General features: G+C 42.9%; 1 protein-coding gene across 3 annotated transcripts in view; it reads left to right on the top strand.

The window, feature by feature from the left end:
- LOC129696117 (probable phospholipid-transporting ATPase IM) overlaps positions 1–14,088 on the top strand; it is a 199,420-nt gene that overhangs the window by 48,869 nt on the left and 136,463 nt on the right. For all 3 annotated transcript variants that reach the window (XM_055633597.1, XM_055633586.1, XM_055633606.1), the window contains 3 exons: positions 455–553; positions 4,221–4,282; positions 7,569–7,641. In XM_055633597.1, coding sequence (XP_055489572.1) covers positions 455–553; positions 4,221–4,282; positions 7,569–7,641 — 234 coding nt within the window. The remainder of the gene's footprint in view (positions 1–454; positions 554–4,220; positions 4,283–7,568; positions 7,642–14,088) is intronic.

Here is a 14,088-nt window from a genome sequence, read left to right on the forward strand (position 1 = left end):
TTTTCGCTGTACCGTGGTACACGTGACAATAAACTAAACTCATGTAAGCAACTATCTTCCAGGTGTGAGGAATGTAACTACTGAATGCTGCAATGGAAAAATGTTTCCAAAGAGCTAGCAAGATCTGAATAAAGTGGTGAAGAAAATTCTGCAGGAGGCATGGCAACAAAATATCTCTAATTACCATTTTAACCCTTTTTTCACTTTAATGTATATTGAAAATTGGTGCTGCAAACTTTATTTCTTACTTTTTGAAAAATTACAATCGAATGATCCATCTTATTGTTCACAGCAATTAAAATTTTGGCCCATGTTTTCTGAGAAATGCTGGCTGTTCCATGTGATTTGCTATGCTTAAGGAGTTATGGGCCGGTGTCTCCTTTATTAGTTTTTTACAAGATAGCATTGTTGTTTATTTTGGAAATGTTCAAATGAATTTTCTTGCATCCTTCAGCTTATTCCACAAGTATCATCTCTATCGTGGTATACCACTGTTGTGCCTTTAGTGCTGGTATTGACCATAACAGCAGTGAAAGATGCTATCGATGATTTTGTAAGTTCTTTTTATATTGTGTTATTATCTTCCAAACAGATTTAAATCTTGTGATTCAATCTCCTTCTCGAGGTATATGCATGGATTTTACTGCTTGTTGTAACTTCAACCCTACTTTAAGTTAAGTTTAATCTGGAGTTACAGTGTGGAAACAGGCCCTTCGGCCCACCGAGTCCGCTCCGACCAGCGATCTCCGCACACCAGCAATATCCTACACACTAGGGACAATTTACAATTATACTAAGCCAATTAACCTACAAATCTGTACGTCTTTGGAGTGTGGGAGGAAACCAGAGATCCAGGAGACAACCCACACAGGTCACAGGGAAAACATACAAACTCTGTACAGACAGCCCCCGTAGTCCGGATCGAACCCGGGTCCCTGGCGCTGTAAGGCAGTAACTCTACCGCTGTGCCACCATGTCGCTAAGCTTTTCTTGGCTTTTGTTTGTCTATCAAAACTTCCATAATTTTTTCTGCCTTTTTTTGGGATCACAGCATTGTTTTAAAATTTTGAAAATGTTAATAAATTAATTTAAAATTTGTTTTGTTGAAGTTCTCTCCCTGTTAATGTATTAAGAGCTTCAGTCTCCCTATGTTTTATTTTCCTTGAAGTCCCCTTATCCACCAGATTATTAATTAAAATAAGGCACAAACTGCTGGAGTAACAAACAGGTCAGGCAGTACCTCTGGAGAACATGGATTAGGTGACATTTCGTGTTGGGACATTTCTTCAGACAATGATGCAAAGTTTCTCGAATATTTTGGGTAGTTTTTAGTTGTTTCTACAGATTATTAAGAAACTCTTTTGAACTGAATTTTCGCAATATTGAATTTTTCAGTCCCAGACACACAACCAAAATGTTGGTGCATTGCACAACGATTAATTCATGTTCTAGGAGCTGAATAAGGCCATTTGGCACATCAAGTCTACTCCGCCATTCAATGGCTGATCTACTTTTCCCTCTGAACCCCATTCTTCTGCCTTTGCCCCACAACACCCTTACTAATCAAAAATCTGTCAATCTCTGCCTTAAAACTATCCATTGACGGCCTCCACAGCTGTCTGAACTCTTCTGATTCACCACCCTTTGACTAAAGAAATTCCTTCTCATTTCCTTTCTAAAGGTACATACTTTTATTCTGAGGCTATGGCCTCTGGTCCTTGACTCTCCCACGAGTGCAAACATCCTCTCCACATTCGCTCTATCCAGGCCTTTCACTATTTGGCAAGTTTCAATGAGGTTCCCCTCAAACTTCTAAACTCCAGCGAGTATGGGCCCAGTGCCTTCAAATGCTCATCATATGTTAACTCAATCATTCCTGGGAATCATAGAAATGTTACTCTATGGAAGGTAACCACTTGGCTTATTTTCCCCTTTTGTCGTTTTTGTTTTGTAAACAATTTTAATTCCAAGTCCTCTGTTTTTGACCCACAAATATGGGATGATAAGGGAAATATATAAGTTTGAACAGTTTCTCCCTATTATGTTGCTGCCGTTCATGACTACAATCTATCAGATCTTTTAACAACCTCAGCTTCACCAGACCTACCTCACCAGAATTTTTCAAGTAAATCTCCTCTGTACCTTTTTGTATCTTACTTCGTACACGAATTGTGGGCAAATCAGTCTGAAAAGGATTCCTCAAAACCTCTTTGTTCTTGTGCTTTTTGCACATATTTATAAACCCCAGGATTCAACATGTCTTTTGAATGACTTTCTCAAAAATCTAACAGGAAAAACGCATTGCCACTTTCAAAAGGTAGACAAAAATGCTGGAGAAACTCAGCGGGTGAGGCAGCATCTATGGAGCGAAGGAAATAGGCAACGTTTCGGGTCAAGACCCTTCTTTCAAAAATCAGTTCATAAATGAATATATTTCTGTGCATCGTTCCTCACCCAAGTCGCACCATGCTTCTCATTTTCACCCTACAAACAGCTTACAATGGCCTGTTTCCTTTATCATCGTCACTTTTTTGCATATCTTTCATTCATTGTTCTTTATCTCATTACATCACCGTCTATATCTCTCGTTTCCCCCAACCCTAAACAGTCTGAAGAAGGATCTCCACCCAAAACATCACCCATTCCTTCTCTCCAGAGATGCTGCCTGTCCCGCTGAGTTACTCCAGCTTTTTGCGTCTTTGGTTTAAACCTGCATCTGCAGTTCCTTCTTACTCACTGAAAGTAAGCCTGCAGGTGCAGCAGGCTGTGAAGAAAGCTAATGGCATGTTGGCCTTCATTGCGAGAGGATTTGAGTTTAGAAGCAAGGAGGTCCTACTGCAGTTGTACAGGGCCTCGGACCGCACCTGGAGTATAGTGTGCAATTTTGGTCTCCTAATTTGAGGAAGGACATTATTGCTATTGAGCGAGTGCAGCGTAGGTTCACCAGGTTAATTGACGGGATGGCGGGACTGACATATGGTGAAAGAATGGGTCAACTTGGCTTGTATTCACTGGAATTTAGAAGGATGAGAGGTGATCTTATAGAAACATATACATTTCTTAAAGGATTGGACAGGCTAGATGCAGGACAAATGTTCCCTATGTTGGGGGACTCCAGAACCAGGAGTCACAGTTTAAGAATAAGGGGTAGGCCATTTAGGACTGAGATGAGGAAAAACCTTTTCACACAGTTGTGAATCTGTGGAATTCTCTCGTGTTAGAAATATTGTTTTCCAGGTTAGATGATTAGATATTCTGGCATGGCAATTAGAAACTATGATGAGTCTCATGAAAAGAGAGCAGTGCTAGTGTGCTCGTTGATACTTGTACCTCAATCAACATCGTCAAACAATTTATGTGACACTTTATTTCATTTCTAATTGAGGACCATACCTTACAACTTGGTTGCCTCTTTTACATATATTACGAAAGAAATAACATTTCAAAAACAAAATAGAAGAATGCCCTGTCTCTGTGATCTTCTGTATTCTTAAAAATATCATCCGCTGTCAATGACTGCTCCTAAACATGCATCATCTTTTTTCACACAATTATTGACACCTGGAAAAATCTTCATCTACCTGGAAAAATCTTATAAAATTCATCCACATTTCCACCTCTGTTTCTATAATGATCAAATACTTCTAGTCTTTACCTCCAAATGATTCTTGATTGGATATTCTCTTGATTAGATATTTATTCTTCATTATAATTCCAATTATAATAGTGCACTCGGGTTCTTCCTGAGATCTTCACCTGTCATAGAAACCAGTCTTCAGCAATTTTGATTTATTTTATATGATGTCCTTGCAAAGCTGTTTTATTGTAGTTATGATACAAGTGTCTTACGGAACCTTTCCTAGCCATATACGGACAGGTTCATGGATAGGAAATACTCACTGGGATATGGGTCAAATGCAGGTAATTAAGACTAGCTTAGATGGGGCATATTGATTTGAATGGATGATTTGGGCCCAAGGACCTTTTTCCATGCTATATAACTCGATTACATTAAAAATTGGCCTTCACTATGTGGGCCATAGAGGCGAACATTATTGTAAATAAATTTTGAAATAGAAAATTGATTAATTTTATTGTGGTATATTATTTGATAACATTTTTATCTAGTCAGAAAGTTATATTTCTTGGGTAATACAAACAGCTCCATTTGTGGAGGAATTTCAAATGAACTTACTTTTACAATTTGCTTAAACTTCCAGCATCGCTATAAAAGTGACAACCAAGTCAACAATCGGGAAGTCACAATTCTTCTTGATGGAAAGTAAGTATTACCCTTAATGCTTTGTATGTTTTCTTCAGAATAATTAACATTTATATTCTTACAAATCATTCAGTGGTGTATTTTGTGACACATTTAATTGATACTTTATATAGGGAATGAGATCAGACAATTATTGTTGCTAATTTCTGATTGCCTTGAGAGATTATAGTGTCAACCATCTGCGACTAGAAGCACGTAAGGAGACAGGTTAGGAATAGTAGATGCTCTTCCCTGATTATTACTGAACTGATAGGAATTTTATGACATTTTGGTAACTTTCGAGACAATTCTCTGATTCATGCCCGCAATTGTGCAGATAACTTTCCATTGCCGAATTTAATCATATGAATGATCTCTGAATGGTATTTCCATAATGATGATGACTATGGAACTTAGTACTGCTCCTTCTATTTGTTGTCTGAAATGAAATAAGTGCAGCCTATATTTTCAGAAAAAAATATTCCATTAAAATTGCTTCTCCGATATTTAGCCAAAGAGCACAGTATACTCTCTTGTACCTTGTAAATGAGTGAGACAGGCAGTCTGAATAATCTCCTACCTTGTGTTGGTTTTGAACAGAGTATGCAGTGTCTGCGGCTGTCATGGATTCACAACCTTTCAGTTTGAGCTGCCAAGAGAATGATTATCTAGTATTTAATGGTATATTTGTAATTTTACACAGATTTGTAGTTTTGACATGGATAGAAAATTTTGACATGGATAGAAAATATTGACATGGATAGAAAATTGGTTGGCAGACAGGAAGCAAAGAGTAGGAGTGAACGGGTCCTTTTCAGAATGGCAGGCAGTGGCGAGTGGAGTGCCGCAAGGCTCGGTGTTGGGGCCGCAACTGTTTACCATATACATTAATGATTTGGAAGAGGGAATTAGGAGCAACACTAGCAAGTTTGCGGATGACACAAAGCTGGGTGGCAGTGTGAACTGTGAAGAGAATGTTAGGAGGTTGCAGGGTGACCTGGACAGGTTGAGTGAGTGGGCAGATGCGTGGCAGATGCAGTATAATGTAGATAAATGTGAGATTATCCACTTTCGTGGCAAAAACAAGGGGCAGATTATTATCTCAATGGGGTTAGGTTAGGTAAGGGGAAGGTGCAGGGAGACCTGGGTGTCCTTGTACTGAAGGTTGGCGTGCAGGTACAGCAGGCAGCGAAGAAAGCTAATGGAATGTTGGCCTTCATAACAAGAGGATTTCAGTATAGGAGTAAAGAGGTTCTTCTGCAGTTGTATAGGGGTCTGGTGAGACCACATCTGGAGTATTGTGTACAGTTTTGGTCTCCTAATTTGAGGAAGGACACCCTTGTGATTGAGGCAGTGCAGCGTAGGTTCACGAGATTAATCCCTGGGATGGCGGGACTGTCAAATGCGGAAAGATTGAAAAGACTAGGCTTGTATTCACTGGCGTTTAGAAGGATGAGGGGGATCTTATAGAAACATATCAAATTATAAAAGGACTGGACAAGCTAGATGCAGGAAAAATGATCCCAATGTTGGGTGAGTCCAGAACCAGGGGCCACAGTCTTAGAATAAAGGGGATGCCTTTTAACACTTTTTCACACAGAGAGTTGTGTATTTGTGGAATTCCCTGCCACAGAGGGCAGTGGAAGCCAAATCACTGGATGTATTTAAGAGAGAGTTAGATAGAGCTCTTGGGGCTAGTGGAATCAAGGGCTATGGGGAGAAGGCAGGCACAGGTTATTGATTGGGGACGATCAGCCACGATCACAATGAATGGTGGTGCTGGCTTGAAGGGTCGAATGGCGTCCTCCTGCACCTATTTTCTATGTTTCTATACCAGTCAAAGCTGATGCATGTACAAAATTGTCATTTACTTTTAAATTTATTTTAGCTGAAATGGACTAACTGTAAAAATGTTTTATTATGACCTCAACTTAATGTAATACTTGCAGTATCTATGTGTAGATGGCTTGTTCTTGTGGCTCTACTTACCTCCTTTAGTGGTCAAAAGGCTGTTAGAGCTAAATGTGGCTGAGCCCCACTGAATTGCTTTTTGCTTGTTACTTGTTTTAGTTTCAATGTTTACCATATTGTTTATCATAGACCCTGGTGTTTGAGACAGCATATACAAAAATAGACCTGGTGGTCCATTTCACAAATCCCATGTATTCTCCCTATTTTCCCCATGGTCCCATCAACTCCACTCAGTTTATATCACTCAAATGCATACTAAGGACAAAGTACGGTACCATTTAATTTATTAGCCAGCATGTTTTAGAAATGTGAAAGGAAATTCAGATTCCAGAGTAAACCTTCTTGGTCACAAGGAGAAGTACAACATTGACAGCACTGGAATCAACATTTCCAAACTGCACATGACCCAGATGTAAGGATTGAACCCAGGTTGCTAGAGCTGTGAGGTAAAAGCTAAATGAGATGTGCTGTAGTGATGTCCAAGGGTGGGGTCCATTAGTAAAGGAAAATCTGTGAGCTATACAGAATCATTGGAAATACAAAGTAGTGGTGACAAGTGGGGACTCTAAAATACACAACAAGGTTGCCTCCCATATATGCCTTACACAAGTGCTTACATGAAGAATAATCATTGAATTAAGGCATGAGATTATTTTCCCTTAGTTGCATTTTTCAAAAGGAATATTGCTCTTACAAGCACAGACTGGCCACATTGGAGTGTGAATGAGTAGCCCATGGTGAGTTTCAGAGCTACCTTGTGAAGTGTTGCAATGTCAGCAGAACGTCTCTTTAAATCTTGTGCAAAGTGAAACAGTATCCTGATGCATTGCATGTTTTTTCCAACACTTTTCACTGCATTGTGTGTCGACTTTTGAGCTCCAATTTAGATGGTCACAAGTTGAACCTTGCTTCATATGATGATGAACATTATCAGGCATGCGCCTTTTGCTGCATGATCAGGCATGTTAACATTGATGATGAATGGAAGTGTCCAATTTGATTTTGCAAATGCAATGATTTCACCTGGTAACATAATATAGTCTGGTTAAAATTGATCTTGGATTGTATGATACTGAAAATAAGAGTTCCATGTGAATCAATTTGTAAACTTAAGGAACTATGGCAACAAATAAAAGTAAATAACAGATTGACAATTAAATGAAAACATTTTTTGTTTATGGGCAACATCCTAGAAGATAAATTAGTTAATTCTTTGGGACTGAATTCTGCAGAGAATTTCAATTCCCATGTGCATCACTCACAATAATGCATGCTACACAAGCAATCTTTTGGAAATCAATTGACATTTAATGGCACTTATTGTCTTTTCTTTTAGGTTGCAAAGAGATAAATGGATGGATGTTCAAGTGGGAGATATAATAATGATGGAGAATAACCAATTTGTTACTGTAAGTTGTGTCTAGGATCTCATTCTACCTTTTGGCAGTGGGATAATCCTTTCAAGACCTACATCATTACTCACAATTTACAAAGCAAATGGGAGTCTTGTTCGGAAATTACTGTGGATTATTGTAAGTGGAGACGAGACCAAGGGAAGCGAACTCGTTGATTTCATGCACACTTTCTCCTCTGTGTAGAAAGGAACTGCAGATGCTGGTTTAAACCGAAGGTTGACATAGGGTGCTGGAGTGGCTCAGCGGGACAGGTGGCGTCTCTGGAGAGGGGAAACGGGTGATACTTCTTCAGATGAAGACTGTCTAAGGAATGGTCTCAACCCATGGCGTCACCCGTTCCTTCTCTCCGCTGCGTTGGTCCAGATAGTTGTGCCTGCCTACACTTTCTTCTCTCATGTTTCTTTTAATGGGACTTGGCTGTCCTATAGTCAATGTCCCGGGGAGCTGTGCGGGCCTGATCCACCCGTCGAACAACCGCGGTGCCGACGACCGGAACGCACCCCGGTAGGCCCAACTCGCCCCACAGGCCTCCCAAGGCACTGTGTTGAAGTCAGCATGTGGTTTCACTCAGCTAGAGTGAGGCCACACGCAGACTGGAGGAACAGAATATCATATTCTGCTTACAACCCAACAGTATGAACATCGACTTATCCAATTTCAAATAATGCATGTTTCCTGCCTCTAGCGTGTCCAAACCCTCAACAATCTTATATGTTTCAATAAGATACCCTCTCATCCTTCTAAACTCCAGAGTGTACAAGCCCAGCCGCTCCATTCTCTCAGCATATGACAGTCTCGCCATCCCGGGAATTAACCTTGTAAACCTACGCTGCACTCCCTCCATAGCAAGAATGTCCTTCCTCAAATTAGGGGACCAAAACTGCACACAATTGTTACACAAAATTTAAATATGATATCGAAGAGTGAGCCGAGGTGGCAGCATGAATGAAGCATAATCCATCCCAACATTTTCACCTATCTAACCTTCCGTATCTTTCCTCTCAAATGTTTCCATCATTATTTTCTATGTAATACTGTTCATCTCCTTTAGTCCTGACCATTTTAAAATCCTTCTTTGTTCTATTCACTATTGGTAGGAATTTCTACTTTCACAAGAATCGTACTTTCTCAATCCATAACAGCAAGAATCCTTTAGATTAGTATCTATTTAAATATATTTGCAATAATTTGCTATTAACCATGTGTTTATGATTATAGTTCACTTTTAAGGTGATCTCTAAAAAGTTATGCCAAAGTCAAGGGTTCTTCCTTTCAAATCATACGTGGTACCTCTACTTATTTTAACCATCTTTTTATTATAATGTGTGAATCAAATACCTGCTATTTTCCTTTACATGTGGACCAGTCGTCTTCATTCACCTTATTGTCCTTTATTTAAGAAATAGGTATTTGAATTACTGTCACTACAACAAAGTTGTATTAGATGGGTTGGTTAGTTAAGAGAGCTCTCTCTGGAATGGATAACCAGAATGGGTCTATGTTATTTAATTTGGAAGAAAGAGAGATTATTGCAGACATGCTAAATTCTAACAGACTGTTGGATGGAGAGTCTACAGTCAAGAGCCATATTGTCAGAATGAGGATTAAAAACAGAAAATGCTACAGGTGTCAGAGGTTATGGGGTGAAGGCAGGAAATGGGATTAGGATGGAGCGATAGATCAGCCATGATTGAATGGCAGAGTAGACTTGATGGGCTGAATGGCCTAATTCTGCGATCGCTTATTATGATCTTATTATATGATCTTAGAAACTCTGTAGGTCAGGGAGTATCAATTGGAAGAAAAATATATTTAACACTTCAGGTTGAATACCCTTCTTCAGGCCAGCAAAAAAAGAGCAAAACAAGTAAGTTTTAAATTGCAGAGGAGGTGGGAGGGGGGGCCACATAGGACAAAGGGAATACCTGTAATTGGTTCAGATCAGAATACTGGCTAAGGATATTTCGCAACTTTCAGTCATTTACTTCCTATGCCTGTATTAGAATTTACCTTTTGTGGTATTTCTGGTTAACCCCAACTTCTGGCTTCACAATTTGTGCATTTCTGTCATTATCTTGTTGATTTCATACATTTTGGCTTTTCATCTCTGACCTTTGTCCAACCATCTGCCAATCAACCACCCCCTCCCCCCACATTTGTATCCACCTATCACTTGCCAGGATTTGACTTGCCACTCCTCTTTCATCTTCCACCGCCCCCCCACCACATTCAGTCTGATAAAGTATCCTGACCCGAGCCATCTATTCGTGTTCTCCAGAGATGCTGCCTCATGCACTGAATTACTCCAACACTTTGTGTATAACAGTTACAGCCCCTTTTTATCTGAATTCTTTCTGATGAACTAATTCATGAGCTTGCTAGAAACCTCAACCACACCTCGCAAATTCACTGCTAGGTTGTAGTACAGAATGACGACATTGCCCTTATCAACACTATGAAAAAATCATGGAAAACGTGAGAGGGAACAACTTTTGTGGTAGAAACAATGAATTGCAGAAGCTGGTTAACACAAAAGGACACAAAGTGTTGGAGTAACTCGGGTCAGGCAGCATCGCTGGAAAACATGGAGAGGTGACTTTTTGGGTTGGATCCTTCTTCAATCTTTCATGGTGTCCTCTGGTACCTGATGACATAAAGGGGCTGTCCCACTGCGACGACCTAATTGACGAGTTTAGGAGAGTTTGAAAAAGTGTCATGTTGAAGACCTCCTTTGACTATGTTGAAGAGTAGCTTCGACTAGCTTCGGGAAAATTGGACACCGAATAGTGGAGACGACCTCCTTCGATCTCCTTCAACCTCCTTTCGACTATATTGAAGACTATCTACGACTACCTTCGACTACCTTCGATTACATTTGACTACCCTCGATTACTTACGAATAACATGCCGACCTAATACGACCTACCTTGACTAAACCTACGAGTAAAAAAAAAAAATCAATTTTTTCCACGGTGGCCCTTTTTTACTCACGGGCATTTTTCAGCATGTTGAAAAATGCGCTGCAACCTAACTCAGGCCTCGAGTACGCGGGGACTACTCTCGAGCATGAAGGAGAGTTACAAAGACCTCCTCGGACCTTGTTTTGACCATGCTGCGAGTATGAGTCGAGGGCAAACTTTTCTGAACTCGCGGATTAGGTCGCCGCAGTGGGACAGCCCCTAAAGGGCCTGTCCCACGAGCATGTGACTCCATGCGGCAAGCGCGACCTAACACGGTCGCTTGAGCCGTACGGCCTCGTGGGGTCGGTCCCACTTCGATCGCCGGAGCCGTATGGAGTTGTGCGGAGCTGGTCCCGACATCGCGCGGGGCTCTGAAAAACTAACTGTGTTCAAAAATTCCGCGTGGCAACGGCCTGCCAGCCCGCAGCCTCCTCGACGCTATACGCATCGCCTCGACGGGCATGCGCAGCGTCTCGATGCCGTACGCGGCGCCTTGACGCCATACATCACACGCGAACTTCCTGCGGACTTCGCTCAAACTTCACGTCACTCACTCGACCTCCTCGCGGCCCCCGCTTCCGGTTTGGTCGCGCTTGCCGCATGCAGGTCGCATGCTCGTGGGACAGGCCCTTTAAAGCTTGAAAGTGCAATGAAATATGGTGAGGATTATTGTAGTTTTAACAACAAAATAGGCTAGTGGATTGGTCAGACTTTTGGCTGATGAACTAAGTAATTTTTTTGAGCAAATATTTGCAGGAAGAACGATTGAAGATGGTTGATAGATTTAGCCAGTTGTTAAAAATAATCAGGTGTCGTTGTTTTAGAGATAAAGGCATAGAATACAAGCAAGCAGGGCTTAGAATTGTGAGAATGGTAAATTTGGAATAATTCTTAGCTGCAGAATGTTGTATTCTCTGATGATGAAGGTTTATGGAAGTGTATAGAAGAAGAATATTAATGATCTGGATGAGGGAATTGAAGGCAATATCTCCAAGTTTGCGGATGACACTAAGCTGGGGGGCAGTGTTAGCTGTGAGGAGGATGCTAGGAGACTGCAGGGTGACTTGGATAGGCTGGGTGAGTGGGCAAATGTTTGGCAGATGCAGTATAATGTGGATAAATGTGAGGTTATCCATTTTGGTGGCAAAAACAGGAAAGCAGACTATTATCTAAATGGTGGCCGATTGGGAAAGGGGAGATGCAGCGAGACCTGGGTGTCATGGTACACCAGTCATTGAAGGTAGGCATGCAGGTGCAGCAGGCAGTAAAGAAAGCGAATGGTATGTTAGCTTTCATTGCAAAAGGATTTGAGTATAGGAGCAGAGAGGTTCTACTGCAGTTGTACAGGGTCTTGGTGAGACCACACCTGGAGTATTGCGTACAGTTTTGGTCTCCAAATCTGAGGAAGGACATTATTGCCATAGAGGGAGTGCAGAGACGGTTCACCAGACTGATTCCTGGGATGTCAGGACTGTCTTATGAAGAAAGACTGGATAGACTTGGTTTATACTCTCTAGAATTTAGAAGATTGAGAGGGGATCTTATAGAAACTTACAAAATTCTTAAGGGGTTGGACAGGCTAGATGCAGGAAGATTGTTCCCGATGTTAGGGAAGTCCAGGACAAGGGGTCACAGCTTAAGGATAAAGGGGAAATCCTTTAAAACCGAGATGAGAAGAACTTTTTTCACGCAGAGAGTGGTGAATCTCTGGAACTCTCTGCCACAGAGGGTAGTCGAGGCCAGTTCATTGGCTATATTTAAGAGGGAGTTAGATGTGGCCCTTGTGGCTAAGGAGATCAGAGGGTATGGAGAGAAGGCAGGTACGCGATACTGAGTTGGATGATCAGCCATGATCATATTGAATGGCGGTGCAGGGCTGAATGGCCTACTCCTGCACCTAATTTCTATGTTTCTATGAATTGAAAACAATACAGATAGTCAGGAGAGAATGCTATTAACCAAGGCTTGTGATTTTTCAAGGCTATCAGGAGAATTATGTCAGCCAAGTGTTAACAGTCGTACTTTAGTATTCATGGACAATATTTGCTCCATCTATTGTACTCAAGTTTGACTTTATTATATTTATGTAAGGTACATCTAATCCGTTTGGATAGCATAGAAAACAAAGCTTTTCACTGTACTTTGGTACACGTGACAATGATAAACCAAAACTAAACCTAATAAACTTTTCTATTGCTCTTCCACCTCTTTCATGACTGCTGAATAATTTGTTGGGATATAGAAGTAGATCTGCTGCCTGAGTTCTGCCATTCTTATTACTGGTGACCATTTTTACCAAGACCAAGGAAGTGTAGACCAAGTGGGACCCGTTGGGTCCCGTCCTCTCGACGCGCGGTTGCGGGTGGGGGGAGGAGGGGTGGCCTTCGGCATCACACACACACTAACCACCCCCCACATACACACACTCTAACCCCTCCCTTGATATTATATTAATATTATTCATTCACTCGTTTTACCCCAATCCCCGCCCTATCCACTCGCGCATAACCCCCAACTGCGCATGCGTGGCTAGAGAGGGGGGGAGGGTAGAGAGGGAGAGGGTGAAGGGTATAGAGGGAGGGGGAGGGTGGTAGAGAGGGAGACGGAGGGGGTTAGTGATTGAGGGGTGGGGGGGCTTGCGGCGTCACGGGAGGGCTGGTTCCCGAACGCAATTATCCACCAGAGAGGAGGGGGGGGGGAGGGGGCAGAGAGGGAGTGGGGCAGAGAGAGGGGGGGAAGAGAGGGAAGGGGGGCAGAGAAGGAGGGGGGGCAGAGACGGAGGGGGGGCAGAGAGGGTAGTGGGGCAGAGAGGGAGGGGGCAGAAAGGGAGGGGGGGATAGAGAGGGAGGGGGTAGAGAGGGAGCAGGAGATAGAGGGAGAGGAGTAGAGAGGGAGTACGAGGGGAAGGAGGTAGAGAGGGAGGGGGAGGGGGCAGAGAGGGGAAGGGGAAGGGGTAGTGGCAGCACCTACCCAGTATGACCTGCAGCCTCCCCACCAGGCGCCGGGCCCGGCATTGCTGTGGGCTGGCGTGGACCTGAGCGAGGCCGCGGGCGGGCGTCGAGTCGAGGACCTCGAGCAACGTGGCGGGCGATCGTCGACCCGAGGGAGGCTGCGGGCAGACGTGGACTCAAGGGAGGCCGAGGGCAGGCGTGCGGGCGTCTAGCTGGGCTTGGCCAGCGGCAGCAACCTCTCCACAAGGCGCGTGGACGCTGAGAGAGCCGTGAGGGGAAGCCCACCCCCATGACAGACGATCGGGCATGGGAGACGGAGAGGAGGTTGTCCGCCGTGACGGCCAGAGATCGCCAGGTGGTATCCGGATCACCAGCAAGGATAAGGCGTTACGATTCCCCGAGTCCTTGCGATCGATGGAGGAATCGCAGGTCTCCATAGACGGCCTCTCCCAGAGGGAGTAATGGCCGCCCGGGCCATCTTCCCATCCCGCTGTCCAGCACCCTTACCCATGCCCACGCGGCGATAACGA

The sequence above is a fragment of the Leucoraja erinacea genome, chromosome 1 (assembly GCF_028641065.1).
Source record: "Leucoraja erinacea ecotype New England chromosome 1, Leri_hhj_1, whole genome shotgun sequence".
Classification (NCBI taxonomy): Eukaryota; Metazoa; Chordata; class Chondrichthyes; order Rajiformes; family Rajidae; genus Leucoraja; species Leucoraja erinaceus.